The sequence below is a fragment of the Bemisia tabaci genome, chromosome 9 (genome assembly GCF_918797505.1).
Source record: "Bemisia tabaci chromosome 9, PGI_BMITA_v3".
NCBI classification, from domain to species: Eukaryota; Metazoa; Arthropoda; class Insecta; order Hemiptera; family Aleyrodidae; genus Bemisia; species Bemisia tabaci.
Window position 1 is genome coordinate 13,795,499 of NC_092801.1, and position 27,624 is coordinate 13,823,122.

At 39.5% G+C, this 27,624-nt stretch overlaps 1 protein-coding gene across 1 annotated transcript in view; it reads left to right on the forward strand.

Moving 5' to 3' along the window:
* w (eye pigment precursor family transporter white) overlaps positions 1-27,624 on the forward strand; it is a 63,068-nt gene that overhangs the window by 27,235 nt on the left and 8,209 nt on the right. The window contains exons 2-6 of the mRNA XM_019053144.2: positions 10,439-10,718; positions 20,140-20,375; positions 25,001-25,072; positions 25,646-25,744; positions 26,641-26,879. Of these exons, the coding sequence (XP_018908689.2) occupies positions 10,439-10,718; positions 20,140-20,375; positions 25,001-25,072; positions 25,646-25,744; positions 26,641-26,879 (926 nt within the window). The remainder of the gene's footprint in view (positions 1-10,438; positions 10,719-20,139; positions 20,376-25,000; positions 25,073-25,645; positions 25,745-26,640; positions 26,880-27,624) is intronic.

The following is a 27,624-nucleotide window of genomic DNA, read 5'->3' on the forward strand; positions in this document are numbered from 1 at the left end:
AGACCCTGGAGAGAAGTGCTTTGCAGATCTCACATCGAAATATTAAAGGGTGGAAATGCCCTCGCTTCCATTGGCGAATCCAGAAAATTGGCATTATCGTTTTTTCTCCATTTAAACCTACGGAAATGTATCGATTCTTGGAGGGGCCTGGTGCTCTGACCAGAATCGGTCATTGATATAAGTTTAAATGGAAGAAATCAGGCATTGCCAAATTGCTGGATCCGCTTTTGCTCGCTTCTTGGACTTATTACCGGCAAATGTTGCTCTAATTTTCATGACGAGATTCGTTATTCTCAGGCCACTGAACTTCTGTTATAATTGAACCGATTATTTTCCAAATCACTTATGCGCCAATCTCTATTTTGGTGGTAGAGGAGCTCTTTTTTCTTCATTTTGTCTGGTATAATCAATCATATCTGATTCCGAAATAGCCCTTTAAAAGAACATACATTTATTGGAATTCTAAGATTGTCAACGAAGTGAATAAAACGGTCCTTTCTGTTTTTCGCATTTGCAAAATAATCGGCTTAATTGATAGAGTCATGTAATCTTAGCGCACTCTGATGGCGCTTTTTAGGTTTTGAATTTTTAGTCCCGCGACTAGTAGTGGAAATCAGAAAAATCCCAGGGGTTTTATTTAAAAAAAAAAAAAAAAAAACTGATCAATAAACCCATCCTCACGAACACATGGTCTATTGACACACCTGCCAATCGTTCATCCAGCTTGTTGTTGAGTACAAAAATAGGAGGAAAATCGTCTCAACATCTGACATTACTATTGGAATGATGCAAATGAAGAGAAACTGCGTGTTATTTCAGTCGCGCAGTTGAGACGAGATTACATCGGATTAAGAGCCAAATTCATTCGTTTACTTTGTAAAGGCAACTGTCATGGCGTTTACTGAGGTTTAGTAATTTTTACTTACCTTGTTTTCTCACTGAACTTTTAAACCGTAGACTCTGCAGACTTGCGATTTTTAGTTCGTGCGCGCTTGACAAATGGTGAAAAAAAATCGAGTATGACTAGTATGTTACTGCGCTAAGGAATAACGCCGTATGAGCCTTCAAACGTTGCCATATTTCCTTCGACAAGAAATCAATTTGTTTAGGAAATTGTGAATATTCCTCATTACATTTTTCTGACAATCTATCTTTGTACGCATGACTTTCCATAAAAATGAATATTTTATCCGAGGAAATCAGGCAACTCTTAAATGTTCATACAGCGTGTTTCCTCAGCACGGCTCTATTTAGCAGTATGTTTCGTTTTATTCCGTCGAACGATTGAGATATTAAGAAAAAAAAAAAAAGAAAAAAAAAAAAAAAGTATCGAAAATCCTCAACGTTTCACACGTTAACTGCAGTCAGGAAGAATCCTAAAACCCGGTAAAAGTCAGGGAATTGCGCCGACGAGAGTAGCGAATTTTCACCAAAAAAAAAAAGAGAAAGGGGGGGGGGAGACTCACAAGCGAATCCATCACGCTGAATTCGGGAGCTGAATATGGAAGTCAACAGTCATCGCTCAACAGCTGAAATTTCGCAAATTCGAGTTATTTTCATCCAGGTGTTTATCAAATCTATCCGAATAGTTCTGACAAATCCGACACTATCCGATTGTCGTTGAAAATCGTTGCTGAATTTTGCATGTGTCGCGCAAAATTCAGGCATCGGGCCGACAACTCCCACATTCAGCGTGTGATTGCGGCATTAGTTGGATTTGGTTCGGATATGCAAATTAACTAACTTCCCGACAAAGCAAAGAGTATCACCGGGATATGAAGGCGCTTCACGCCGAGGTCATGTTTTTTAAGTTCTTTGTCGTAGAAACTTTCACAATGTCGGTGAGAATTATTGCAGTTCAATGAGCTAATACGCCCGCCACTTGAAAATTGCCTGCGATGTACACAAAGTGCACCAAAGGTCTCCCACCCTTTTCCCTTTCGAAAGGTCTTATGAAATTTTAACAATGTTCATAGCTTAAAGGAAGCTATTTGTTTCGAAAGTCAAAATTTTTAGGCCTCTTTCAGGGGCGCACAAGTTCGAAATGGCGCCCATATAAGGCTGTAAGTCACAATACTTCGACAGCTCAAAAAAGGTTAAATTAAGACTGCTTGTGAACCGGGAAACTTCCGACTTTCCGACTTTTGGCACACCCTGTATGAAGAGTTAACATGGGAAAATCAGTGATATTGAAACATGGCAACTGGAAATAATTGTTTGTTTAGCAGGCCGTTTGCCGGAGGGCGTCGGTAGATGTCACAACAGGTTGTTGAAACGAATAATCCCATTGTTTTATGGGAGTCTTGTCGCCTTCTAATTGATTTATGAGGCTTAATATTCTGTGACCGCACCGAAATTTGAATCAAAACCAGTTAAATGACTGTACTCTGCCGAACAGATCTGCGTGATTGGAGCTGATTTTATTCAAGCGCCTCAAAAATGGAGCAAGATTAGTCATTTTGTCAATCCTCGACCGCCTTGCTGCCAAATCTTACAATAATCAACAAGAAAAAAACACTAAAAATGTGTCCCGAACTTAAATCAGGATTTAATCCCGATTTCATCAGGATTTCAGGAAAAATCCGTCGTAAAATCAGGATTTGAGAAAAGTCGGCCGTCCGATCGGATTTTTTATGCTTTCGCATACGCTTATGCAGAAATTTTGATTTTTCTCCGCAAAAACAGGATTTTGAAAAATTATGGAATCCAGATTTAGCAGTCAAAAATCAGGATTTCATAGGGATTTCCCAAATGAAAAAAAACAAGTTTGTTTTAACAGGGTGGTGAAATGGGTCCACAATATTTTGTGGGATGAACAAGGCCAAAAGATTAAAAAATTTGAGCCCTTTTGAGCACCGAGTATAATTATTTTTATAACGAGTATTCCAATGCATCTGCCTCAGTTTTGCTTTAACACTATAAACTTATACACTTAACACTTATAACTAGAGCTTGAATTTTTAACTCTGATTAAAATTTTTATCGAAACGATCGACAACCCCGTGAATCGATCGAAAAAACAGTGAGTTGATCGATAAAATTGTGAATCGAACAATTGATCGACAAACCCTTGAATCAGTCGATAAAACCTTGAATCAATCAACAAAACCGGTGAATCGATCGACAAACCCTTGAATTAATCGACAAACCCGTTAATCAGTCGAATTTAGTCGATTGCTTCACGTCAATCGATACTTTTTTATTTTTCGATCGATTCATGTCGATCGGATCCATACCCTCCGTCGAAAGGTAGGATCCCATTTTGGTTTTGGTGGAAAAGGCCCCTTTTTTCCCCGGGCGGTCACATTTTCACCGAAGCATTTTTATAATATTGTAAAAGAAATGGAAATGGTGAAAAAAATAAATGTTATAAAATAAAATATGCGCTAAAACAACTTCTCTGCATTGTCACAAAATTTTCTTTTTTTTCCAAGCAGGGTAGTTTTCTGAACAGCTATTCACTCTGCGGTATCGCGTTCCTGCCCCAGTAACTTGAACGCCTGAGTATGACAATAGGAGCTGCTTTGATGGCAACTAGGATCGCCCATTTCATCGATCCTTATGAGCTTTCAACCGCATAGATTTAGCTGTAAGGGCTCGTGGGGTGAATACGATCATACTTATTTCATACAAAATGGTTTTTTGAATTTGATAGACTTAATCGTGAAATTACGCAACTCTTGCGAAAATATTACGCATTTTAGCTGATATCAATCGCTCAACTGTCACTGTTTTCACCACTGTCTTCGATGAAATATGAGTATCAGCAACGTAGCAGGAAAGTAGTGATCAATAGCTAAAAAAAGCATGTACCTCGCTTTACATCGCTGTCGATTTTTATACCGCTTTTTAGCGCTTTTCGACTAATGTTTTTAAAACTAAAGTTTTACAGGACAAAATAATTATATCGGACAAGGGCTTTTTTTCTTTCGCTTTAATTGGAACAATTTTCTTTAAGTTTTCTTTTTGAAACTAGTTTTGGCTTGTCGGTTGGTTCGGATTTTTTTTCCTTTTTCTTTTTTTTCTTAAACAATAATCGTTACCACAAGCGCAGTTCTGCTATAATCTGCCGTGCGTTAGCGGTCATGGGCAATCTTTTACCTTGTTTGCAATTTCACCATTTTTTGTTATTTTATTTTTTTCTTTTTTTTTAAAAAATGTTTCCATTTTTTTAAAAATTTCATTTTTTTATTTTTTTAATTTTATTTTTTTTATTAAATTTACGTTTTATTATTTTTTTAAGTCCCTGCTCGATACTACCTTATCAACGCACTCACATAGATTTCTAGCCGAGAGCATGAAAAATGAATAAAGCGAATAGCAAAAGCCGTCAAAGTTGCAATTTACCGAGATCAAAATTCCAAACCAGATGAGCTTGTCTAAGTTTATGCTGGATTTCCAGATTCCTGAAACGCAAATAGTGCCGCCGATAAAAATAGATCAGTAAGTCTATACGATTGACAGGATTATTAGCCTCACGTGAGAAGGTAATTAGAGCGCCGCTACCAACACCTTTACGATCGTAATGATGTTTGTGTGAGTGCGAATGCTCAGACATGTCTCAGTCTCACAGAAACGTGTTTCGCATCTCCGTTTAAGACCAGTTCCAAATTCAGAATACAAAGCGAGTCGACCAGCCATTAATTCTGAGCTTTTGTGTGCGCATCATAAACTGTAGCGTAAATGAGAGACTGCACAGGGTGTTCATAAGTAATAGACGAATTTCAAATGAATCCTTCAATTAGAAAATATCTTAACTCTGAGAGCAGGGGAAGAATTTTATTTAAGTCCATCAGCGGATCCAGCGAATTGGCAACATCGTTTTTGCTCCTCTTAAACCCATGGAAATGTATCGATTCTTGGAGGGGTTTGGTGCTCTGACGAGAATCGATTATTTAATATAGGTTTAAATGGAAGTTTGGTTTTGCCAAATTGCTGAATCCGCTTTTGTTGAAGTCGATGGTTTTCAATGGCTTAAAAATGTTTTTGATAAGTACATTCTGCCAATGGTTTGTGGCAAGATCAATAGTATAGGAATTTTTGCCGTCAAACCTTAAATGCTGCTTACTGTAGCTATGATTTTAGCGGCTCTGGTGCTTGCACTAGAGCTGCTATTCCGGACGGTCCCAGCTGGGGAGTATCAATGCAGCATGTTACATTGTAGAGACCGCGCGTTGGTTGATGGGAATCGGCGCCATTTTCGGCTATGTTCCTTGTCATGACTTTATTTTATTGCATACTGTTTTATTGTTAGTCAATGCTATGTTGTGTATTGTATTTTTGGAATCATGGTGATACAGTCAACAATTCAAAACTTGTTTGTGCTTTTATCTCGTGATGGAAAAAATGTACTTTACGTTCAAAATTTGAAAATTTGAATTTTAAAGTTTTCGCGGTTAAGGAAGCTTTAACCACTGGGTTGGAGCTTCCTAGTCATATTACTTGATATCAGCTGATAGCAAACAAAGGTTACCAGGGAAACCGTAAACGTCTAACAACTATCGTGGCCATTGGGGCGATTCGACAGTTTGAATCGTTTTCGTTGATTGAATCGACAGTTGTCGGATTGTACATCAATGACAAAATGTGTCTAGGCCCTCATTCTTGACTACAACTACTGCCCCCAGAGCCGCTCTCCGACGCCAATGCGTTGGAGCTTCCTGCTTGTTTTTTTTTTCAAACCGTGTAATCAACATTTAAATGGATTCCTGTTTGCGATTTTATGACTGAAACATGTAAGTCTTAGAATTACATGAAGAACTAGAAAATTCTCTCTTTACGGTACTTTTTGTTGTACATCTTGAGATTTTTCACATGAAGCAGCTTCTACGCTTTAAACGCTCGAACGCTGCAGTCGCTGCAGTTATTCAATATCAAAGGATTTAGTTTGAAAAATTCCTTTCTAAAATCTGTTAATACATCACTTTCTTAAAGAGCCATCAGGGAGATTGCAATTCTGACTTATGAATTTTTTAGAATATTTTTTCTAAAATCCATGTAAAACTTTTTACGACGGAATTCGATGAACTTTTGAACACTCTGTACTCACCAGGTGTAAATAAACCATCAGTCAGTATACATATTTGCCTCTGGAATTAATTAATAGCGCGAAAAACAACAGGTTTTTTTTGATGCCAAGCTACACAGGGCGAATTATATTATTGTTTCAATATTAACTCCCAGGGGGCTGATTATTGAAATTTTTAGACAAAACTATAGAAAAAGAGTACAAATAGCACATGGAGCGATCCTATTGGTTGAAACAGGTGAGGGGGAAAGAGATGGACCAATACTGTAGGATCTCTTGTCGGTTGCCTTTAGTTAGTCTATTACTTACCTCCTTTGCCCATTGCAACCACCCACTTCCACCAATAGGATCACTTCATTTGCCCTAAGTCTTCTCTGTCTATCGCTTTGTTTATCAGTTTCAATAATCAACCCGCTGGCCCAGTGGCGTAACGGACTTCCGCTGGGCCCCCCTGCAAAATGTTTTCTAGCCCCCCCCCCCCATGTCGATAAAATTCCAAAATCATCCCCCCTCCCGCCCCTCTACTTCCCTCACCCCTTCCCGTTTTTTGGCCCGAGAAATTTCAAATCACGGACTTGGACTTGGAATGCCTCTCCCCTCACTGTCCCGGATCCCGTACCCGATTAAATGGGGCCCCTGAAGGATCAAGGATCTAAAGGGTGGCGGGGGCCCAACCCAGGCCCAAGGATCTACAAAAGGGCCCATGCAGGCCCAAGAATCGAAGGGCCTAGTGGGCCCTTTAGATTCATGGGTCACCCAAAGCCCGAAATACCTACGAAAAGTGACAAAATAGAGAAAAATTTTAGTAATCAATGAGTGGACATTGGAAGGCAGGGGCCCTTCAGCAAAAAAAAAGTTAGGAACAGTCCAAAAGAAGTATGTAAAACCCTGAGCTAACAATAAAAATCAGCGGAAGAAGCCCCATCTCGGTAAGTAAAGGCCCAAAGTTTGAAACCAAAGCTAAGCGTCAAAGAGACAGAGAAAAACAAAATTTCGGCGGCCGAGGGCCTGGAGGGCCCCCTAGGCGCTTGGGCCCCCCTGCATAGCAGGGTCTGCGGGGGCGCCCGTTACGCCACTGCGCTGGCCCTCTTAAACTCTCCAGCTTTTACGTACGCGCTTTTAACCATAAAAAATCAGAGATATTATTCGGAGAGAATATACGCATAGTCTTATTTTTCCTCTGAAGATATATTCTTTAACATTTTTGCTCATTTTTCTGAGCAATAATGGTTTCGGATATGCGTGTCGTTGTCCTGCTATAAAAACGTATGCAAAGATAAACAATCGAAGCCGCGCTAGGTACATACCAGAGACGCCCTTTCGCGAATAAAACCCCTGAGATGCAGATCTTAACGGCTTTAATTTTTTCCGAGAGGAGGAAATGGTGCTAAAAATATATGTTCCATGTTATTTACGCATTCATTATTATTATTTTGGTATTGTTTTTATATGCTTGAGCTGAACTGTATCGCCGCATAAAGGGAAACGCCGTATGAACTCTCAAGTATTGCCAAATTTCTCGCCAATAAGTATTTATTTTTAAGAAAAGTTTGTGAATTTTTTCCTCGAAAGAGCTTGATAGAAAAACGGCTTTTTCCGCCCCCCGCCTCTGGAATTTCTTCAAACTTCGACGACTTTTCGTCCAAACCGAACCTCGATATTTTTCTTCCTTCGAGAGATATCGAGGCTCACAGGTTTTGACTTCTCCCCCCTCCCATAATATTTTGGGGGTCTGAAAATTTGGGAATTGAAGCGATCAAGTATGAGTAATCAATAAACAAAGTTTGAAGAAATTCTAGAGGGGGGGGGGGGCGAAAAAAGTCGTTCTTGCATCAAGCTCTTTTCATATACACTAAATTACGTTGTGAATAAAATTCTCTGAAAATTTTAGAGGATAAAACTCGGAAATTTTAAAGAAAGTCTCCAAGTCACAGGAAGAGATTCGACGACTTCCTATTATTCTTACGACGTTTTTCCCTAGCACCGCATGACTGTGGTGAAGAGTCGAACCAAACTCGTTATTCACTTTCGCGGTTCTGTGCCGATAGGTCCCAAGAATAACCTATAGTTTCATTGCAGAACCAGCGAATCCTCTGTAAATCTGGCATCCTGAAATTCATCTCAAGCCTTTCCGTAATCATTTACGTTCGAAACAAGGTCTTGGTCTGGGCTGGAATGTTAGCGATTTTAATTGACCGTAATGCCATGTCGATTCTAATATTTTACTGCCATCGCCTAATCTCGCTTCCAAGATAATGTTAAATCCCAGACCTCCGTTATTCGTCATTGAGCTATTTTTTGTTTGTTTGTTCATAAATAGTGAATGTTAAAGAAATGAATAAATTAATTAAAATTAAATAAAATAATATAGTAATTAAATAAAATAAAAAAGAATACTTCTTAGCAGCCTCGGTTTTTGTTTTGTAAAAGGAAAGGTAGTTCCATATGGACGTTGCTATAGCAAATCATCGGTGGCTGGTACCTGGGTCTGACACCCAGTGGGTCTCTCCAGTACAAAAGAGGATTACGGGGGAAGGTCAGTCAGATCTCCCCTTGAAAATTTTGAGGAGTTGCCCTCTGTTCGATACATTTTGAAGTTATTTAAACGAATTTATCCGTACACTAACTTGCTAACTTTAGCTTCAACGTCATCAATAATTTATTATCGAAAAACATCTCTTAACATTTTTACAGGAAGTGCCAAAAGAAAGTATCCACCTTGCATATCCTTTGAACGAATTCGAATATCGAAAAATCACAAAACTTGTGTTCAATATTTTTTAGGGAGACATCTTCTCCACACGTTTGTATTTTTTGGCTCCGCTGGGTGTTGCGGCGTTTTTCGATTTTCGAATTCCTTCAAAAGATAGTCCGGGTGTATGCTCTCTTTTAGCACACCCTGTATACCGTACTATGCGAATAAGTGACAAGTTTTTCCACTATTTTCGTTTGTCGAGTGCTTCTGGGGGTGAGGGAAGATGACAATATTTCAAATTCTAGAGTGTCAAGTGGTGCATTTCTTTTATTTTAATTTTTTAAATTGTTAATTGGACCGCGTTTAGCAGAAATAGAAATCAAGCAACAGTAATCGCCAGATTTAATCGGGCAATTTAATTTTTTACATGAAAACGGTTGTGCGGATTCTTGTGCAAATTTCAGTGAATTTTCTTCACAGTGCAAAGCAAATTCCTTAACATTTTCAAAGAAATCCGTACAAACTAAAAATTAAATCGCCCTGTTAAATTTGGCAGTAGATGATGTGGCTCAGTTCCTCTCTGCTGAACGCGGTCCAATTTTAGAACATTGTCATGTAAGGGTTTTGGTCTTGTTTACACAGTATTCTATTTGAGGGGCTTGGAGGTCAAGGCGCATAAGTATAGTTTTTGAAAAAAATTGAAATATTAATGATTTCAAGTAAAACTATTATTAACGCAAATTTCGTGAAAAATTTGCTCCCAAATTCCAATTTTTAAGCATCCAAAAGTAGGTTTAAACTTTCTTTCGGCTATAAGGATCCATGTAATTTCGAAACTTCAAAAACGTATTTCTCGAAAAAGCAAAAACTAGAGTACCTGTATAGCGAGAGTATAGACGGATGTGAAACTCCGAAAATCCATCAGGCCTTCACCGATGCCTCTGCGAATAAAGTTGGGGCCCAGAAATGCAGCCAACCTATGAATTTCAATCATCCAGAGCGATTTATTAATACAACTGTTACGAACCATCGTTTATAAAGCACGTATTTGACTTAGTTTTTGCATAAATTTACTCATTTTTGTGGAAGAACGCTCATTTATGAACTTTCTTAGCCATCTTCGTTAGAATTGGAATCCACAGACTGGCAGTGAAATTTTGTGCGTTAGAAGTTGGTTAGAAGGGTGGCTGCACTTCTGGGCCCTAAGCCCTCCATGAAACCATAGAGTACATATGTAGAGTCGTAATGTAAATGGGAGAGCTGGCGCCATGTTCTGCTCGACGAATTCCGAGCCCGGTGTGCGCCGAGTTCGGGTCGCTTTTTCGATACATTTTCGATCCAAAATGGCGGTGTGGAATACGTGGTAATTCCTATCTCCTTTGTTGTTGTTGTTGTTGTTGTTGTTGTTGTTGTTGTTGTCATCGGATATGCGGCCGGGTACCCGTGTATCGCAAACAATCGATTATGTATCGAAAAAGTGACCCGGCGTCACACAGGAGTCTCGGAATTCGGGACATGGAAAATGCTTAAAAGTGGCGCCAGCTCTCCCACTTACATTACGACTCTATGTACTCTATGCATGAAACGATCAGTCCATACTCTCGCTATACAGGTACTCTAGCAAAAACTACACTTATGCGCCTTGTCCTCCAAGTCCCACATCTAATGCCGAATTAATAATTTTCCTAATATTCCTTTTTCTGTTTGATTGACAGGACAACATTGCACCCACAGACCAATGCGTCCTCACGTTGGACCCCGTGAAACAGGGCGGTGGGGCGGGGGGAGGGGGCGGTCCGCCCAAAAAACCCCCCTCGAACGGCGTCCGCGCCAAATTCCCGGAGGAAAACATAACCTACACGTGGTCCGGCATCAACGTCTTCGCCTCCGGACAGGACCAAAGGCACACCAAAATCTGGGGCGGAATCAAGTCCCTGTTCTGTAAAAAGAATCCTAGCGCTAGAAGTCATCAGCGTAAACATATTCTCAAAAACGGTGAGTGATCTAAAACTTTAGAGGTGTCGTCAGCTAAGTTGACGGTTGTTTACTTTGGGTTTGCAAGCGCCAACGACGAATTTGGCCTCTGATCAAAGCGGCGTTTGCTACTATCCACATTAAAAACATCAGTCTCATGTTCGTATCGTAAAAAAACTACTTATCAGTTATGATTTGCGACTTTCTTGTGGTTGTGATTTCTGTTTGGCTAAAAATTAAAGTGTTACAAGGTTTGAAAGTATTTAAAAACTTATCTAAGCTTGTTTTCCTGCTTCTGAGAGAGCCAGATGTTTTCATGTGGGTAGATTGTAGTGACGCGAAAACGGCTGCAAACCGAAAGTAAAGTATATAGTGTTTTATATCAAACTAAATAATATTTAGATGTTGCACGTGTGAGGAATTTGCGATTTGACCATACTATTGATTCATATGTAAAAATTTGCGAGAAACACGATGGTACCACTGGTTTTCTCTGAAATTGACTCCCAAGCTCAAAAAAAGCTCTCAAGTTAAGGCCAAAATGGAGGGAATATCTGACGCTATCCTGAGAGTCCACTTCTACATCAAGACAAACTCACCATGCGAAGATAGGGAGCAATAACATTAGCAGGGTTGCCGTGTTTTCAGTTTTGGAGTCCCCAAATGAAGTGGCAGCCCTGTCAATGTATTTGCTCCCTATCTTTGCATGGAGAGTTCGTCTTGATGTAGAGGTGGACTCTCAGGATAGCGTGGGATATCCCCTCCATTTTGGCCTCAACTTGAGAGCTTTTTTTTAACTTGGGAGTTGATTTCAGAGAAAACCAGTGGCACCATCGTGTTTTTCGCGAACTTTTACATAAGAATCATCAGTCAAATCGCTAAGTCCTCACACATGCAACATCTCCATTTAACCGTCCCCGTGGTTAGGTAAAGTCATAACGGTATAAAGGTATCCCCTCTTCAGCTCGATTGCTTACAGAAGTATCGCTAGGACCAAATCCCTACAAGTAAACATCATGTAGAACGACCCCCTGCGGTTTAGCAGTTTGCGTAACTGACCAACGAGCCACTATAGCCAGAGATCCTGCGTTTCTTTCGCGGCCTCGTTGACTTGCGGATGGTTTTAAATTTCGTTATCTCTGATAAACATTGGCTTCTCTCCCTTCTTTTTTTTGTATCTTTGTTTCGCTTTCTTAGCTATTTTATTTAAGGACCCTGGAGCGCAGAAAGCTCAAAAACGCCGGCTGCAAGCTGCAGGCGTTTTTGCTTATCTGCCAGATTTCCGATTTGCCACATCGAATAATGTCAGGTTTTATGACAAAATGTCGGGATTTGTGACAAAATGTCCAATTTCATGGCAAAATGTCCAATTTCTGGGCAAAATGTTTGATTTGAGCCTCTATTCCAAAGTGTTAACCTGTGATATATTTTTTTATTTACTTTTTTTTAAACGACGTACTCTTTTTTAAATTGCCTTACGGCCCAAGATTTACCTGTCGTTTGCTGATATCCATTGGTTCATATGTGAAAAAAAAGTTATGAGTTAAATAGAATTGTAGACATATCGTCCGTTCCGGGCTCAGAGACCTTAAGTTCCGGGTGCTGGAGCTGTAGCTTTGATTGCTCCGGGTGCTACGAGCTATACGCCCCGAACTTTCAGCCTCTGAGCCCGGAACGCAGACGGTATGTCTATACATATAACCCGTAAGCACAGCTTTCACGGCCGGAGTTTTTTTTTCAGTGTATACCCCTGTCCAGGCCTAAAGATAAACACTAATGTAGTTTCATTCAGTGCTTTCAAAAAATGATACCGATTGAGATTGCAGTCCCACCTGATAAGCTCGTTCAGTCTTTTTTTAATTCTGGAATTTTCGAAAAGTAGAGACGAAGTCAACAGGAATTTTCCAGAATCTCTCTGAACGACATTGACCCCTGAAAAACAAGTTCAACTTTGCGCATATCAAGCCTCCATTTACATGCGCATCACATCCTCGAGAAAGCCGATTGAAATAACGTCCAAAAATATCCGTTCCGTCGCGGGTACACTTTTTTGGAACTTTTTCAGAAAAAAAAACAGGTCTCTGTGCTTCTCGCTAAATACGGTACCGAAAGTTTTGAAAGCACAAATCCCTGTTGTATACAAAACTCTATTCGTTAAATTCTGATGGCGGCGTCTGAGTTTGCTTTTGTCTGATTGGAACTTAGAGCTCTCAGCGTTCAAGAATTATATATGTGTACGCACTCGCACTGTATCATGAGTCGTTCCAAGACATATAGTACGGTGGGTACGATCAAAATCGACGATTTTTTGATTGGAAATTGCCACTTCGGGAGGTCATACTAGATGAAAAAATAAAAGTTTTTGTCCGTAGAACCACTTTCAAATCCGTGCAGGATCCAAGATGGCGGCCGTTAAAGATGGCGGCCAAGCGCTTTTTTGAAGTGCTATATCTCTGTTGCTAATTGTCCGATTTTGATTTTCTTTTTTTTAAAGGAGAGTTAAAAGGGCCTAGAATATGAATAAATTATAACAAAGTCAATTTGGCCAACAATTTGTCCAAAATGTTACAAAAAATTTTTTCCTTGAAAATTCCTAAAATTTCAAAGCAAAATAACTTCTAACTGAGCAGGAAAATTGATATTTTCTCTTCAGTAAAAGAGATGGGTCTTGATCTCGCGTTTAATTTGATACCAAAACCATTTTTGTGCTACGAGTAGTTAGCCCGCGAGAGCCATTTAAGTATCGCGCGATCGGCCGCGGCGGGCGATTTCCACCCCGCGTTCATGGCCACGGGCGCGCTTCACACGTGTAAAAGGCGCTGTATCTCTCCAACCGTTCGTTCGATTTTCAAACTTTTGGTCTCGTTTGAAAGCTACTATAAAGACCTGTTCAAATAATGTGCATTTTTACATTTACCTTTAAATAATTTGCCATATTATGAAAAAATACGTGAATTTTTCAATTTCGATCATCTTAACAGCCATTGATTTTTTGTTTCTGGGCGCAATTAGAGCCCTTTATTTTCTTGAGGTGGATAGAAGATTTTCTGACCTTCAAAACGATACCAAAACCTTTTTTGTGTGACGAATAGAAAACGCGTGAGGACGGTTTTGGTCGCGCGCTCGGGTAGAGGTTCGCCACTTATGCGCCGTGCAACCTCGCGTCGGCCCACGTTCATACGCTACAGAACTGGAATATTCGCTGTTTTTTGATCATTCATCGCAAAATTTTCATGAAAATTGTTAATTTTGGAAAATCCTTTCATACCCTCTTGAGACGAAGTGAATACCTATAATGAAAAAATAAATACTCTGGTTAACATGATAAATATGAAAAAATGTATAACGAACTGATTCCTTAAGTTTTTATGAGATGGAGATGGATGAAACCGCAACAAATTTGATTCATTACACTTTTAAACGACGATATATTGCCGATAATCAGCATTCTCATGGAATTTTAGGAACGATTTCTACAATTTTCTCGCTTAGAGGTGAACTCTACTATTTAATTAAAATTGATCGCAAAATGATCAGCGGGCTTAGAATCCTTCCCTACAACCAAGTGCATAGTGCACGCGGAAAACTTTTCCGATGCAACAGCGGCGTTTTTCCCTCTTTCGTCCTCAAAGGCACTTCCAGATGCCTGTTTTCAAACCCTGGAAAAATATACCTGCATGTCGCCTCTATTTTTGGCGGTAAATAGAGGTTTTCTTAGCAGGCGCAGGGGCGGATATCGGTTTTCTTAAATTACGCTGGTAGATATGATATGAATGATAAACCGCAACAAACTTGATTCATTATGTAATTTATCTCGATTTTAAATGGGGATAAAACGGCGATTATCGGCATTCTCGTGGAATATTAGCTATGGTTTAGGTATACAAATTTCTTGCTTGTCACATTGTCAAAGACGGGGGGGGGGGGGGGGGGGGGTTATCGTGGCTGATATGATGCTCGGATATGGAGAGTTTCCTAAAAATTAAAAGTCCGAAGAAACTCTACTACGTGAACTTTTTGGAGTTCCCAGATTCGTTGTTGGGAAGGATTCTAAACACATTGACCTTCTAGCGATCAATTTCAATGAGTCAGTTGCGATGGTTACAGAATCGTGTTTTGACATTTGATCCTTGTGGATCAGCTAAATACAAAACGATTTGTACGAACAAAAGCTTTCTTCGTTCAATATTAACCAAGATATCCAACTTTGAAAAATCCGGTTGATGACGTCATCCAAAGCGGAACCGCTTTGGATACCGCTTGGGTGTCACTACCATAGTGACACCCTTGGTTTCTTCCACCTTGCTCTCATTTTTCAGGCTGACACACAATTTCACTGGTTACTCAACGTGAAACAAAATTGAAACATGCGTGAAACTCGGATAAAAGCAAATTGGAGGGTCTCACTTCCTCGGCGGGTAACGGCATGAATCGAATTTTTCAAAGCACGATATCTCGGTTAACATTGAACTTTCAGAGTTGCTGTTGGAACAGATCCTACTATTTTTAGCTGCTTTACAAGATTCAAGCATCAGAACACGTTTCTGTCACCAGCTCTACTGATCTAAGCAAGAAATTTGTATACCTAAACCATAGCTAATATTCCACGAGAATGCCGATAATCGCCGTTTTATCCCCATTTAAAATCGAGATAAATTACATAATGAATCAAGTTTGTTGCGGTTTATCATTCATATCATATCTACCAGCGTAATTTAAGAAAACCGATATCCGCCCCTGCGCCTGCTAAGAAAACCTCTATTTACCGCCAAAAATAGAGGCGACATGCAGGTATATTTTTCCAGGGTTTGAAAACAGGCATCTGGAAGTGCCTTTGAGGACGAAAGAGGGAAAAACGCCGCTGTTGCATCGGAAAAGTTTTCCGCGTGCACTATGCACTTGGTTGTAGGGAAGGATTCTAAGCCCGCTGATCATTTTGCGATCAATTTTAATTAAATAGTAGAGTTCACCTCTAAGCGAGAAAATTGTAGATATCGTTCCTAAAATTCCATGAGAATGCTGATTATCGGCAATATATCGTCGTTTAAAAGTGTAATGAATCAAATTTGTTGCGGTTTCATCCATCTCCATCTCATAAAAACTTAAGGAATCAGTTCGTTATACATTTTTTCATATTTATCATGTTAACCAGAGTATTTATTTTTTCATTATAGGTATTCACTTCGTCTCAAGAGGGTATGAAAGGATTTTCCAAAATTAACAATTTTCATGAAAATTTTGCGATGAATGATCAAAAAACAGCGAATATTCCAGTTCTGTAGCGTATGAACGTGGGCCGACGCGAGGTTGCACGGCGCATAAGTGGCGAACCTCTACCCGAGCGCGCGACCAAAACCGTCCTCACGCGTTTTCTATTCGTCACACAAAAAAGGTTTTGGTATCGTTTTGAAGGTCAGAAAATCTTCTATCCACCTCAAGAAAATAAAGGGCTCTAATTGCGCCCAGAAACAAAAAATCAATGGCTGTTAAGATGATCGAAATTGAAAAATTCACGTATTTTTTCATAATATGGCAAATTATTTAAAGGTAAATGTAAAAATGCACATTATTTGAACAGGTCTTTATAGTAGCTTTCAAACGAGACCAAAAGTTTGAAAATCGAACGAACGGTTGGAGAGATACAGCGCCTTTTACACGTGTGAAGCGCGCCCGTGGCCATGAACGCGGGGTGGAAATCGCCCGCCGCGGCCGATCGCGCGATACTTAAATGGCTCTCGCGGGCTAACTACTCGTAGCACAAAAATGGTTTTGGTATCAAATTAAACGCGAGATCAAGACCCATCTCTTTTACTGAAGAGAAAATATCAATTTTCCTGCTCAGTTAGAAGTTATTTTGCTTTGAAATTTTAGGAATTTTCAAGGAAAAAATTTTTTGTAACATTTTGGACAAATTGTTGGCCAAATTGACTTTGTTATAATTTATTCATATTCTAGGCCCTTTTAACTCTCCTTTAAAAAAAAGAAAATCAAAATCGGACAATTAGCAACAGAGATATAGCACTTCAAAAAAGCGCTTGGCCGCCATCTTGGATCCTGCACGGATTTGAAAGTGGTTCTACGGACAAAAACTTTTATTTTTTCATCTAGTATGACCTCCCGAAGTGGCAATTTCCAATCAAAAAATCGTCGATTTTGATCGTACCCACCGTACTAATAGAGTACATAGAGTCGTAATGTAAGTGGGAGAGCTGGCGCCACTTTTAAGCATTTTCCATGTCCCGAATTCCGAGACTCCTTGTGACGCCGGGTCACTTTTTCGATACATAATCGATTGTTTGCGATACACGGGTACCCGGCCATCCGATGACAACAACAACAACAAAGGAGATAGGAGTTACCACGTATTCCACACCACCATTTTGGATCGAAAATGTACCTATCGAAAAAGCGACCCGAACTCGGCGCACACCGGGCTCGGAATTTGTCGAGCAGAACATGGCGCCAGCTCTCCCATTTGCATTACGACTCTATGTACTCTATGTTCTAAAAGAACGAATAGCATATTTGAGAATGAAAGAGACTGTTTTATTGAAACTATTACGGTCCTATTTTCTCACCTGTATGGTATCCATGTCTGGGGGTCAGGTGAGGGTCCTAAGGCAACGGCGATGACATACCTTGTTATTGGAGGACGGCCGTTTACCAATTAGAACCGGTTATCCAGCAACTTTTCTAATCGTTAATTAAGTTATTTCCAGCTAGTTTAATTCACCACCCAGCCGAGAGAGTCTGTCTACCTCGCAAGTCGCACCTGATCTAAGTCTTTGGTCTCATCGTTATTATTATCTATATTTTTATTTTATAATGCTACAAAATCATAATTTTTGTACCAACACTCAAAAATCGCATTTCCAACGTAAATAAAAAAAATATAAAAATTGTGTACCTCGACGGAACGTTGCAACAGGAGTTTAGAAAATGCACCCGGGCGGGTACGTGAAAATTCGGAAAAGCCCCCAAAAAGGAGGGAAAATTTGAAAGGGTAATAAGTCGAAAGTAAAAGGAAACAGGAGGAGATGGTCATCTTTTTCGATAGGTGGGACATTTTGTGGAAAACCGGCTGGCGAGTGTGTGAGAATGTGGGAGCTTGGAAGATTCTGCACCCCTGCGTTGCAAAACATCCGATTTTTTTTTTTTTTTAGGGCTAAACCATTGTCACCAACCCACAACTTCCCAAGATGAGTGATGGGTGTAAGAATTCGTGAAGATTTTTCTGTAGTTATCAGTTTTCTTGCTTCAAGGTCCTTAGGAGCCATCCTGGCTAACAAGCTTAAGTTTAAGGGATTTTCCTTGATGTTGGCGGATCCAGTAATTTGATAACATGTTTTCTCTTCATTTAAACCTGTGTTGAATAATTGATTGTTGTCGGAGCAACTGGCCACTCCGAGAATCGATTCATTCCTATACCATTTTGGCTAACCCCAGTGCCAATCCAACGAAATGTTGAGCCATTCTTTGATACATAGGTAATTGAATCGACGTATGCGCAAACGTCCGTTGTCCAACAGTGGCGTGGCGTGAATAATCGATTATCGATATCTTGCCATTTGAAGCTATGGTAAAAAATCGATTACTAAGGTGTTCGCTGCGAACACCCTGATAATCGATCTTTTTTCATAGGTTTTGAGTGGCGTTTCAATCGATATATCGCAAAGCACGCCACGCCACTGTTGTCCAATACATGGTTTCATAATGGACCACTAGACAAGATACGAATTTCAGCATTCTGACACATGTTTCTTCATCAAAATTTCACGGAAGCACAGCGATGAGCACAGCGAAAATTATCGAAATCAACTCCTTCCGAAGATATTTAATGATTCTTGGTGCGTGAATTCAAACCACCCACTCATGAAAACGCAATGCTCTACGTGATTCACATATCGCGCGCTAAACGTTATCATGAACGTCTCGGCGGTAAAAAAAATCTGGCAACCTCAATCTTGACGCTTTGGCTCAGCTATAGCAAATTACTTATAGTTTGAAAAACATATGGTGGGAAATGAACATTGCTCGATTGAGAAGCTTGCTGAAACCGCTGTTGTGCGCGATTTGACTCACGTAGAGCTCTGAGTATCTTGTGAGCGGGCAGTTCAAATTCCTCGTAACCAATGTGAAATAAAAATGTTAATATCTCCATTAGGAGTTGGCTCCAGTAATTTTCGTCGCACGAATCATGTTCTACATGAAATTTTGGTTAAGAAACATGAATCAGAATGCTTAAATTCGTACCTTGTCTAGTGGTCCATTGCGGTGGGTTTCTTTTGTCCTACTCCCACGACACTGATGAATAGGATCGATTTCTTTTGTAAAAGTTTAATTACACTTACGGGATTATTTATATAAAATTGTTCTACATTCCTAACGTCTTAAACCATCTTGTGTCAGTAAGTTACAACGAAATTGTCCACTCAAATTCTGAAACACTGTCTCAGACATCGGACGTTTTCGCATACGTCGATTCCATTAACATCGTGCACGATTGCTTTACCGTTTGCCTGTGCAGATCTAAGGAAATACTCTGCAGTAAAAGTGGCGCCTTGCTAACAGAATCAGATGGGATTCGACTATTTTCACCATCCGGTAACTTAAATTGCATAACTGACGGATTGAAGGAGCACTTAGTCCTCCGTTTATACTTCCGCCAGTCAACAGGAGTTTCGTTCCTCGAGCCAGACTGTGTCACCTCTTGGCATAATTGACAAGCAAAACTTATAATGCCGTTTTTGGAACGTTATGTCGTGATTTTTGGGTTTGATTTTAGGTAAATTCAGTGACACTGTAGGTACTGTGTTCCTCGGAACTTTTCGGAATATTTTTTTATAAATCCAACGACCCAATCAACCCAACCCCAGGACCTACCCAATGAATTTTCTGCCGTGTTAAGGAAGAACGTCGTGTGAACGTACGAGAGTTGCCAATTTTCCCCGAATAAATCATGTATTTTTGAAAAAAAAGGCATGCATATTTTTTCCTGAAATTTTCAGGTATAGTAGATTAAATTGCGTACATAGTTGTCTGAAAAATATGTCGAATTTTCAAAGTAAACTCGTCTTTTATGGAAAGAAATATGGCAACGATTGAATGCTCATACGGCCTACAGTGGATCGAGTCAATTAGAGAAGTCGGAATTGAAATTTTTGACTAAAACTGCTTTCCATGTTTATTCTTTCGTCACATGCTAAACTTTAAGAGGTGGTTCGTGAAGAAAATTTCACGGAAAAACGAATGGAATCACTTTTAGAACCTCACAGTCTTGTTTAAACGGTGTTATGAGCGTTTAAAGTGTCCACATTTTGTCCGACCTCTCCTATCGACTCGATCCACTGTGCGGCATTCTTCCTTGGCACGGCAGTTTTGTCATCAGTTTTTTTGTTTTTTGTATTGTTCTGTTGCTAATGGCTTGTGTTTGTTTTTCCAGTAACTGGGATAGCATACCCAGGTGAGCTGTTAGCGATAATGGGCTCCAGTGGTGCAGGAAAGACAACACTGCTCAACACTCTAACATTTAGGAATAATGGAAACATTGTCAGCGGCCAGCGAGCAGTCAATGGAATCCCAATAAACTCTACAACCTTGTCTTCTCTCTCTGCCTATGTACAGCAAGATGATCTATTTATAGGAACCTTAACCGTTAGGGAGCATTTAGTATTTCAGGTAAGTTTTATTCATTTGCACTCAAATACTGCCGTGCCAAGGAGAAACGTCGTATGAACATTCGAAAGTTGCCAAATTTCCTTGAGAAAAACCAAATTCACCGAAAAAATTGTGAATTTGTTTTCCCTCAAAATTTTCAGACAATTTCGCACGCAGTTTAATCTAAAATATCTGAAAAGAGCCATGCACAAAAAGGGCCAAAAACGGCCCATTTTTGGGCCCTCGAAATTGGGGTCGAAGTGAGGTTTTTTTTCATCCATAGGGTGACCCTTTACACATACTAAAATTTCAGATTGAGTATACGCACCGTTTTCGAGTTATGGGGGGGCAAAGTCCCCGATTTTCACCCATTTTTGCAGGTGTTTTAATGTCGAACTCCGGCTGTTACGAGGTACCAGATCTAGATATTGAAGCGCGGTTTGCGGTGATTTGTTCTGCTATTCCTGTAGTATTTTTCCACATCTTTCACAAAGCCCCAAATGGTTTTTCGGGGGGGCGGGGAGGGGGGCTTTATTCATACTATCATGACAGTTAGCGCAACTTACTGACTTTACTTTGTTCTCTTCTCTCCACGCCGAGGTCACGATAATATTTTCCGTTGGGGATTTTTCTTCTTCTTCACATTTTACCATTTTTCATGTCCTCCCCCTCTTTTCCCTTTTTTACTTCCTCCCCCGCAATCCAAACACTTCCTCTCAAGTGCTTCTTCCTGTAAGGCAGATACGACGGGGTCATAAATGGGGGATTCTTTTCCTTTCATTACGATTGATAAACTTTGACCCAACTTACTTCTCCCTTACAGGGCCCTCCTTACCCCTGTATTATCCCCTCCCCCCTGCCTGCTCCACGCCGCGCTCCGCTCCGAAGTATATTGCTCCCTCCGCAGCAGAAATGACGATGTTTCTCGCAAATAATGTTTTACTTATGTTTAGATACTGAAATACTGAATACATGGGAGCCACCCTCCTACTCTTCTCCATTATTCCCCCTCTTCTTCCTCTTCCCCTTCCCCTCTTGTTTGTCCCTCTTTTGCCTTGTTCTCTTTACTTTTCACTTTTCTTCTACTTTTTACTCCTTTTTTGTGGGAGTAATATGGTCATGCGAAGAGAAAGTGGAAGAGAATGCACCTTGGAAAGAATAAATCAAACATAGAAGTGGAAAGAGAAACGTGAAAAATATGAATAAGAAACAATTCTTCACAGGAAAAATCGTCATTTCTGCTGCGGAGGGAGGATAATACTTCAAGTAAAGTGGAGCGGGCAGGGGGGGGGGGGGGATAATACAGGGGTAAGGAGGGCCCTGTAAGGGAGAAGTAAGTTGGGTCAAAGTTTATCAATCGTAATGAAAGGAAAAGAATCCCCCATTTATGACCCCGTCGTATCTGCCTTACAGGAAGAAGCACTTGAGAGGAAGTGTTTGGATTGCGGGGGAGGAAGTAAAAAAGGGAAAAGAGGGGGAGGACATGAAAAATGGTAAAATGTGAAGAAGAAGAAAAATCCCCAACATAAAATACCATTGTGACCGCGGCGTGGAGAGAAGAGAACAAAGTAAAGTCAGTAAGATGCGCTAACTGTCATGATAGTATGAATAAAGCCCCCCTCCCCGCCCCTCGAAAAACCATTTGGGGCTTTGTGAAAGATGTGGAAAAATACTACAGGAATAGCAGAACAAATCACCGCAAACCGCGCTTCAATATCTAGATCTGGTACCTCGTAACAGCCGGAGTTCGACATTAAAACACCTGCAAAAATGGGTGAAAATCGGGGACTTTGCCCTCCCATAACTCGAAAACGGTGCGTATACTCAATCTGAAATTTTAGAATGTGTGAAGAGTCACCCTAAGGATGAAAAAAAACCTCACTTCGACCCCAATTTCGAGGGCCCAAAAATGGGCCACTTTGTGCATGGCTCTTTCAAGGGAAAATATGCATGAACGTCGTCAAAAATACTTGTTTTATCAAGGGAAATCCGGCAACTCTCGACTGCTCACAAGGCGTTTTTCCGTTGCACGGCAGAGTAGCTTAGCACACTACCTTTAAAGTTTTCGATACTTCCAATGTGTTCTGTGCTAAATGTTGATGAGAAAACATGTGCTGTAGTGCCTGTGGCGATTTTGCGAGTTGGCAACACTCTTTCCCCAGTATGTTTCTAGTATCTTTAAATTTTTCGAATCTACTATTCGGAAAAGTCTAATATTCCTAGATAGATAGTCCTTTTTGGATGAACAGCATCATTAGATCAGAATGTTAAGATAAAAATAGTTTGTTCCCTTCAACAAAAATTTCTCACTGTCAATCATGGAAAAAATGAAATTGCCTGTTGAACAATTTTTTAGTTGAAAAAAATTGTCCGACATGTTTCAATGTAGATTTTACAATAAAAAAATGAAATATAATTAAATAAAAAAATAACCACTGGGGTGGTCATGGCCGGATTTACCTACGTGCCGCCCATGGGTCGCCTGTGTTTTGCCGCCCTTCTCTAATTCATTCTGAAATATTTATAAAAACCATCAAGTGAACGTGCCGGAGGAAGAAGGGTGCATAAGACGCGTTCACTCGTGTTGGACACATTTTTTACGTAAGCCCTGTCAACACTACTAGCAAAAGTTCATGGAACTTCGCGCGAAAGTTCAGTTCCGTAAACCTATCTCTGTGTAGACAAGGCCTTTCATTTGTAGGAAATGAACTAAAAAATTAAGAAAGAACAAACATAAATGTGGTTTAATAATTTTATCTTCCGCCGCGCGCCGTGCCGCGCTGATCAAGTGATCACACTGTGTTTGGCGCAATGCGTGAAGTATTCATGTAGTCTTGTAGGCACTGTGCGTTTCACGCCGCGCCGACCGCTCTTGACCGTACTGTGTTTGACGCAATGCGTGAAGTATTCATGCAGTCTCGTAGACGCTAATATGTGTTACATGCCGATCGCCGCGCTGAGGGCTTCTCCTTTTCATCTCAAGTCCTCGTCATCATTTCACTCTGCGCCGCGCCGCTCCAGGCCAAATAATTAGGTGTTTGGTTTCTCTCTTAAACTCGACTAATTAAAGGTGCGTAGTCTTTTGTATCACCGAGATACGACAAAATTAAAAATTAATGAGCTCTCAAAAATGAGAGATTTTGTCACCTTTTCTTGTTTGTAATTTTATTCTGAATCCGATTTTTTTTTGTACCTGCATTTAAAAAAATTGCAAAATTTGCCGCCCCCTAATTTTGCCGCCATGGGCCGCGGCCCATGTGGCCACCCCTTAATCCGGCCCTGGGGGTGGTTAAATTAGCTTTCTACTATTGTAAAATGTACGTTTGAAACATGTCGGACACCTATTTTTCAACAATTTAATTGTTAAATCAGCAATCTATTTTTTTCCGTGAACTATTTACACACATTCTAATGTGACAATGCGCAATTTACATTGAAGAGCATGAGAAAACATTTGTTGAAAAGATGGTCCGATCTATAAGTTTATAGTTCCTTTATCGTAAAGTTTGCTCAGTCCACTCAGGGCAAAATCAGGAAAAACAAGAAATTTGAAACTTGCGAAAGAGAAACAACCATAAGGTGATTCGACAGATGCCATTTTTTTCCGAGCAACTTGCGATACATCGCATCGATTCGTTCTATAATTTCAGCTCCTTGTCATTTTTTTCGAATTTTGAGATCATGTTTCTGTTGTCTTGAGACTAAAGAATTCATGTACCAAATTTGACCAAGAAATTCAACGTACTGAAAGCAGAGTTTTTTTTTAGAGAAAAAATATCATTCGTTACGGATATCGAAAGCGCACTCGAATGCGATATTTTTCTTCTAAAAAAACCCTGCTTTTATTACGTTGAATTTCTTGGTTAAATATAGTATTTGAATTCTTTAGTCTCAAGACAACAGAAGTGAAATCTCAAAATTCGAAAAAAATGACAAGTAGCTGAAATTATAGAACGAATCGATGCGATATATCGCACGTTGCTCTGACACAAAAAATGGCGTCCGTCGAATCACCTTAAATGCGGAAATCGAGCGCGCGACTATTCGGACTCTGGAGTAGGCATTTCATGTGGTATCTTGCGAAAATGAAGGAAAATCTTAGCTTTTCACCCGTCTCAAATTGCGGACTTGTTTGAATGTAGGGCCTAAATTTAACACGCATTTAACGATCGAGCATCATGTCCAAATGCACAAACGCCCGTATTTATCTATGACAAGTGAAAAGCTAAGACTCTCCTTCCTTTCCGCGTGATACCACATCACATACCAACTCTGAGGTCCGAATATTTGCGCGCATTTGATCGGATTGTTGTGCGAACGTTTTGGCCACATTAATTGAGTGCCCATACGTTATCGTAAAAAAGTTAGGGAATTCCATTAGAAGGAGTCAGGGAAAAGTCAGGAAATGATAAAATGAAATTCTGCTTGCTACCCTGATTTGGGCCTAATTGCGAGTACAATTCTGTGAGAAAGTCGACGATAAATATTCACAGGTTTTTCCGAAAGTTCATGTTACATCGAGAAAAACTTGGCAGCTTCCAAAGGCTCATACGGCTTCCTTCCTTAGCGCAGAAGTATTGCAGATAATATTTTGCTTTTAAGTACCTAATGTTGTTTCCAATAAAATGAACCATTTTATGTTCTAGGCTTTAGTACGAATGGATCCTCAAATTCCTTATTCTCAAAGAATGATCCGTGTGGAAGAGGTCATAAAAGAGGTGAGCTAGTTTTTCGAACGTTTTCTTATTTTTCTTGTTTTCTAGTAAAGTGCTGTGATTATAATTTTGAGGTGCTCAGCATTTCAACAAATTTTGATTCCTAAATATTAGCTGTCTAGATCAACCAGTTTTGGGATGAGATCTACTGAAATCCATCGATTTTTTTTTTTTTTTTTGTGTCTCAAAACTATTATTTTGGCTTATTCTCAATCAGTGGCACAAAAGCTACCAAAGCAGGCACTTCATGCACTTACACTGACATTGAATGGGAATACATTTTGCAATACAAAATCACCATTTAAGGCTCATTTCAGAAACAACATATGTCCCATTAGTTTCCCCAAGCAGATAGGTGTTTTTATAGAGCCATATAGTAGTTCCTAATTGCAAGTATACTCCAATTCAAGGCATACCTCTATTTTTTTGTTAGTAAATTTTGTTCTTATAAAGAATCTGAGTGGAGTTTTTGAATTATTGTGCTGGAAAGGTAGAATTTGAACGTTTTAATACCTGAGTTCATCGAGTTTCATTCTCATTTCTTGGTTAACTATCTTTGCTTTGTTTTTTTTCCAGTTAACATTAAGTAAATGTCAGCACACTGTGATAGGAACTCCTGGTAGAATAAAGGGTATATCAGGAGGAGAAATGAAAAGGCTGTCCTTTGCATCTGAGGTAAGAATGTTTTCACTGTTTCAAAAATTCAATCCCGTTAAAAGGTAAAGAAGATTAAATGATATTGAGAGATTCGCGTAAAAAACTAAAAGAATGTTGTTGGGCATCCATTTTTTATCTGCTTCTGACTGCAGTAAGTACCTTAAAAGTGACTTACTCATGGGAGAAATTTGTAATGTAAAATTCTTGTTTATCCAGTTCAACTTGCGGACTTGTTCAGAATGCAAAAGCTTGTGAACTGCTTTCTTGTCGTTGGGCAGAAAAACATAGAGAGCAACTGTAGTATGAACATAATATGAAGAACTTATGACCGCAGTTCTAGGAAAAGAGAATTTTGTGTCTGATGGTCTGATCTTGCGATGAGCAGGTTTAAATTAACCTAATTGTTTTTGAAGCTGATCGTAGATTTATGAAAATGAAATTTCAGTCCCCGACTTTGTACCTAACCGAAACAAATGTAGAAATTTTCAATCACTTTTGGGGACATTAAGAAGGAACCTACATTTCTGGTAAACTCACGTCAAGTCGGTATAGTGTAATTTCCTTACAGTAAATGTTTATCAGAGAGGATGAAGAAGAAAGCATGTGTTTTGCTTTTCAATTTGACCTTTTGGTGGCTGTAAAGCAAACCCTCATCAAGGCCAAGCAAATATGTAGTTATTATCTTTTTGTATAATGTATTCAGAAAATTTTTTGCTAGAGATTCAAAGCTCAGCTGAAAAATTGCTTTGTAATTCTGTTAAGTTGTTTCTAAACACTTCTTTTGAGGACACACTTTTTTTTTTATAATTGAAAATTGTTGGCTACTTAATTACTTTACCAGTTAGCAATCTCATCATCACATTCAAATTTCTCAATCGTTTTTCAATTTTGAAGCAATGAAATTTTATTTTCAGGTATTAACAAATCCTCCTGTCATGTTCTGTGATGAACCAACTTCCGGCTTGGATTCTTTCATGGCTCAAAACGTAGTAACCGTACTGAAATCAATGGCTTTGAAAGGGAAAACAATCATCTGTACAATTCATCAGCCCTCCTCAGAAGTTTACGCCATGTTCGACAAAATCTTGTTGATGGCTGAGGGACGAGTCGCATTTTTAGGATCTCCTGATGACGCTTTCAACTTTTTCAAAGGGTGAGGCGCTGAATTTTTATCGAGCTCTTCACTTGTTCTGAATTTTTGCCTCTCTTGCAAGTGAACCAGAGGAGCTATGCTTCTATCTTCTTTCCACACTAAGTCGACCAATACGAGTGAAAGGACCCTTTTTGTAAACAACCCACTATGTTATAATTTCATTTAGTGTTCCTTACAACCTCCCATGCACATTCAGTTCGAAAAATTGATTATTCTTTGTACATTTTTGAGAAAACCAAGATTAGAAAGTAAATTTTATAGCGTTTTTTTTACAGAAGACAGTAATGCCCAATTTCAGACAAAATAATAATGTGCTGAATGCTGTTATTACTCAAAAAAATGTGGGTTATTTTTTTTTTGGTGAAGAAGTTTCGGAACAAAAGAGTTTGTGACATCCCTGGCAAGGGAGGGAAAGCGCTTTTCACTATAACTAATGTGGTTTTGTGTAAATTCTGAAAAATCCATTTTTTAAACCTTGTTTTTCCTGAAATTGGCTCACAGTAAGTTCAATATCTAAAGCTGATTGTTCTTAAAGATTGTAAAGAGCATAGTCTTAAACGATAAAGAAATTCGGCCTGCACAAATTCCCATGATTTTATGAGCAGGAGAAGAGAGCAGAAGAGAAGAATGGATCAAATACCGGACACTATTCAATCCTAACAATATTTTACTTTGTGTTGTCTTTGTCCAGCTTGGGCATTGAGCAGTCAGGAAAAAGTCTAATTTTGGAAAAACCTGAGAAAAT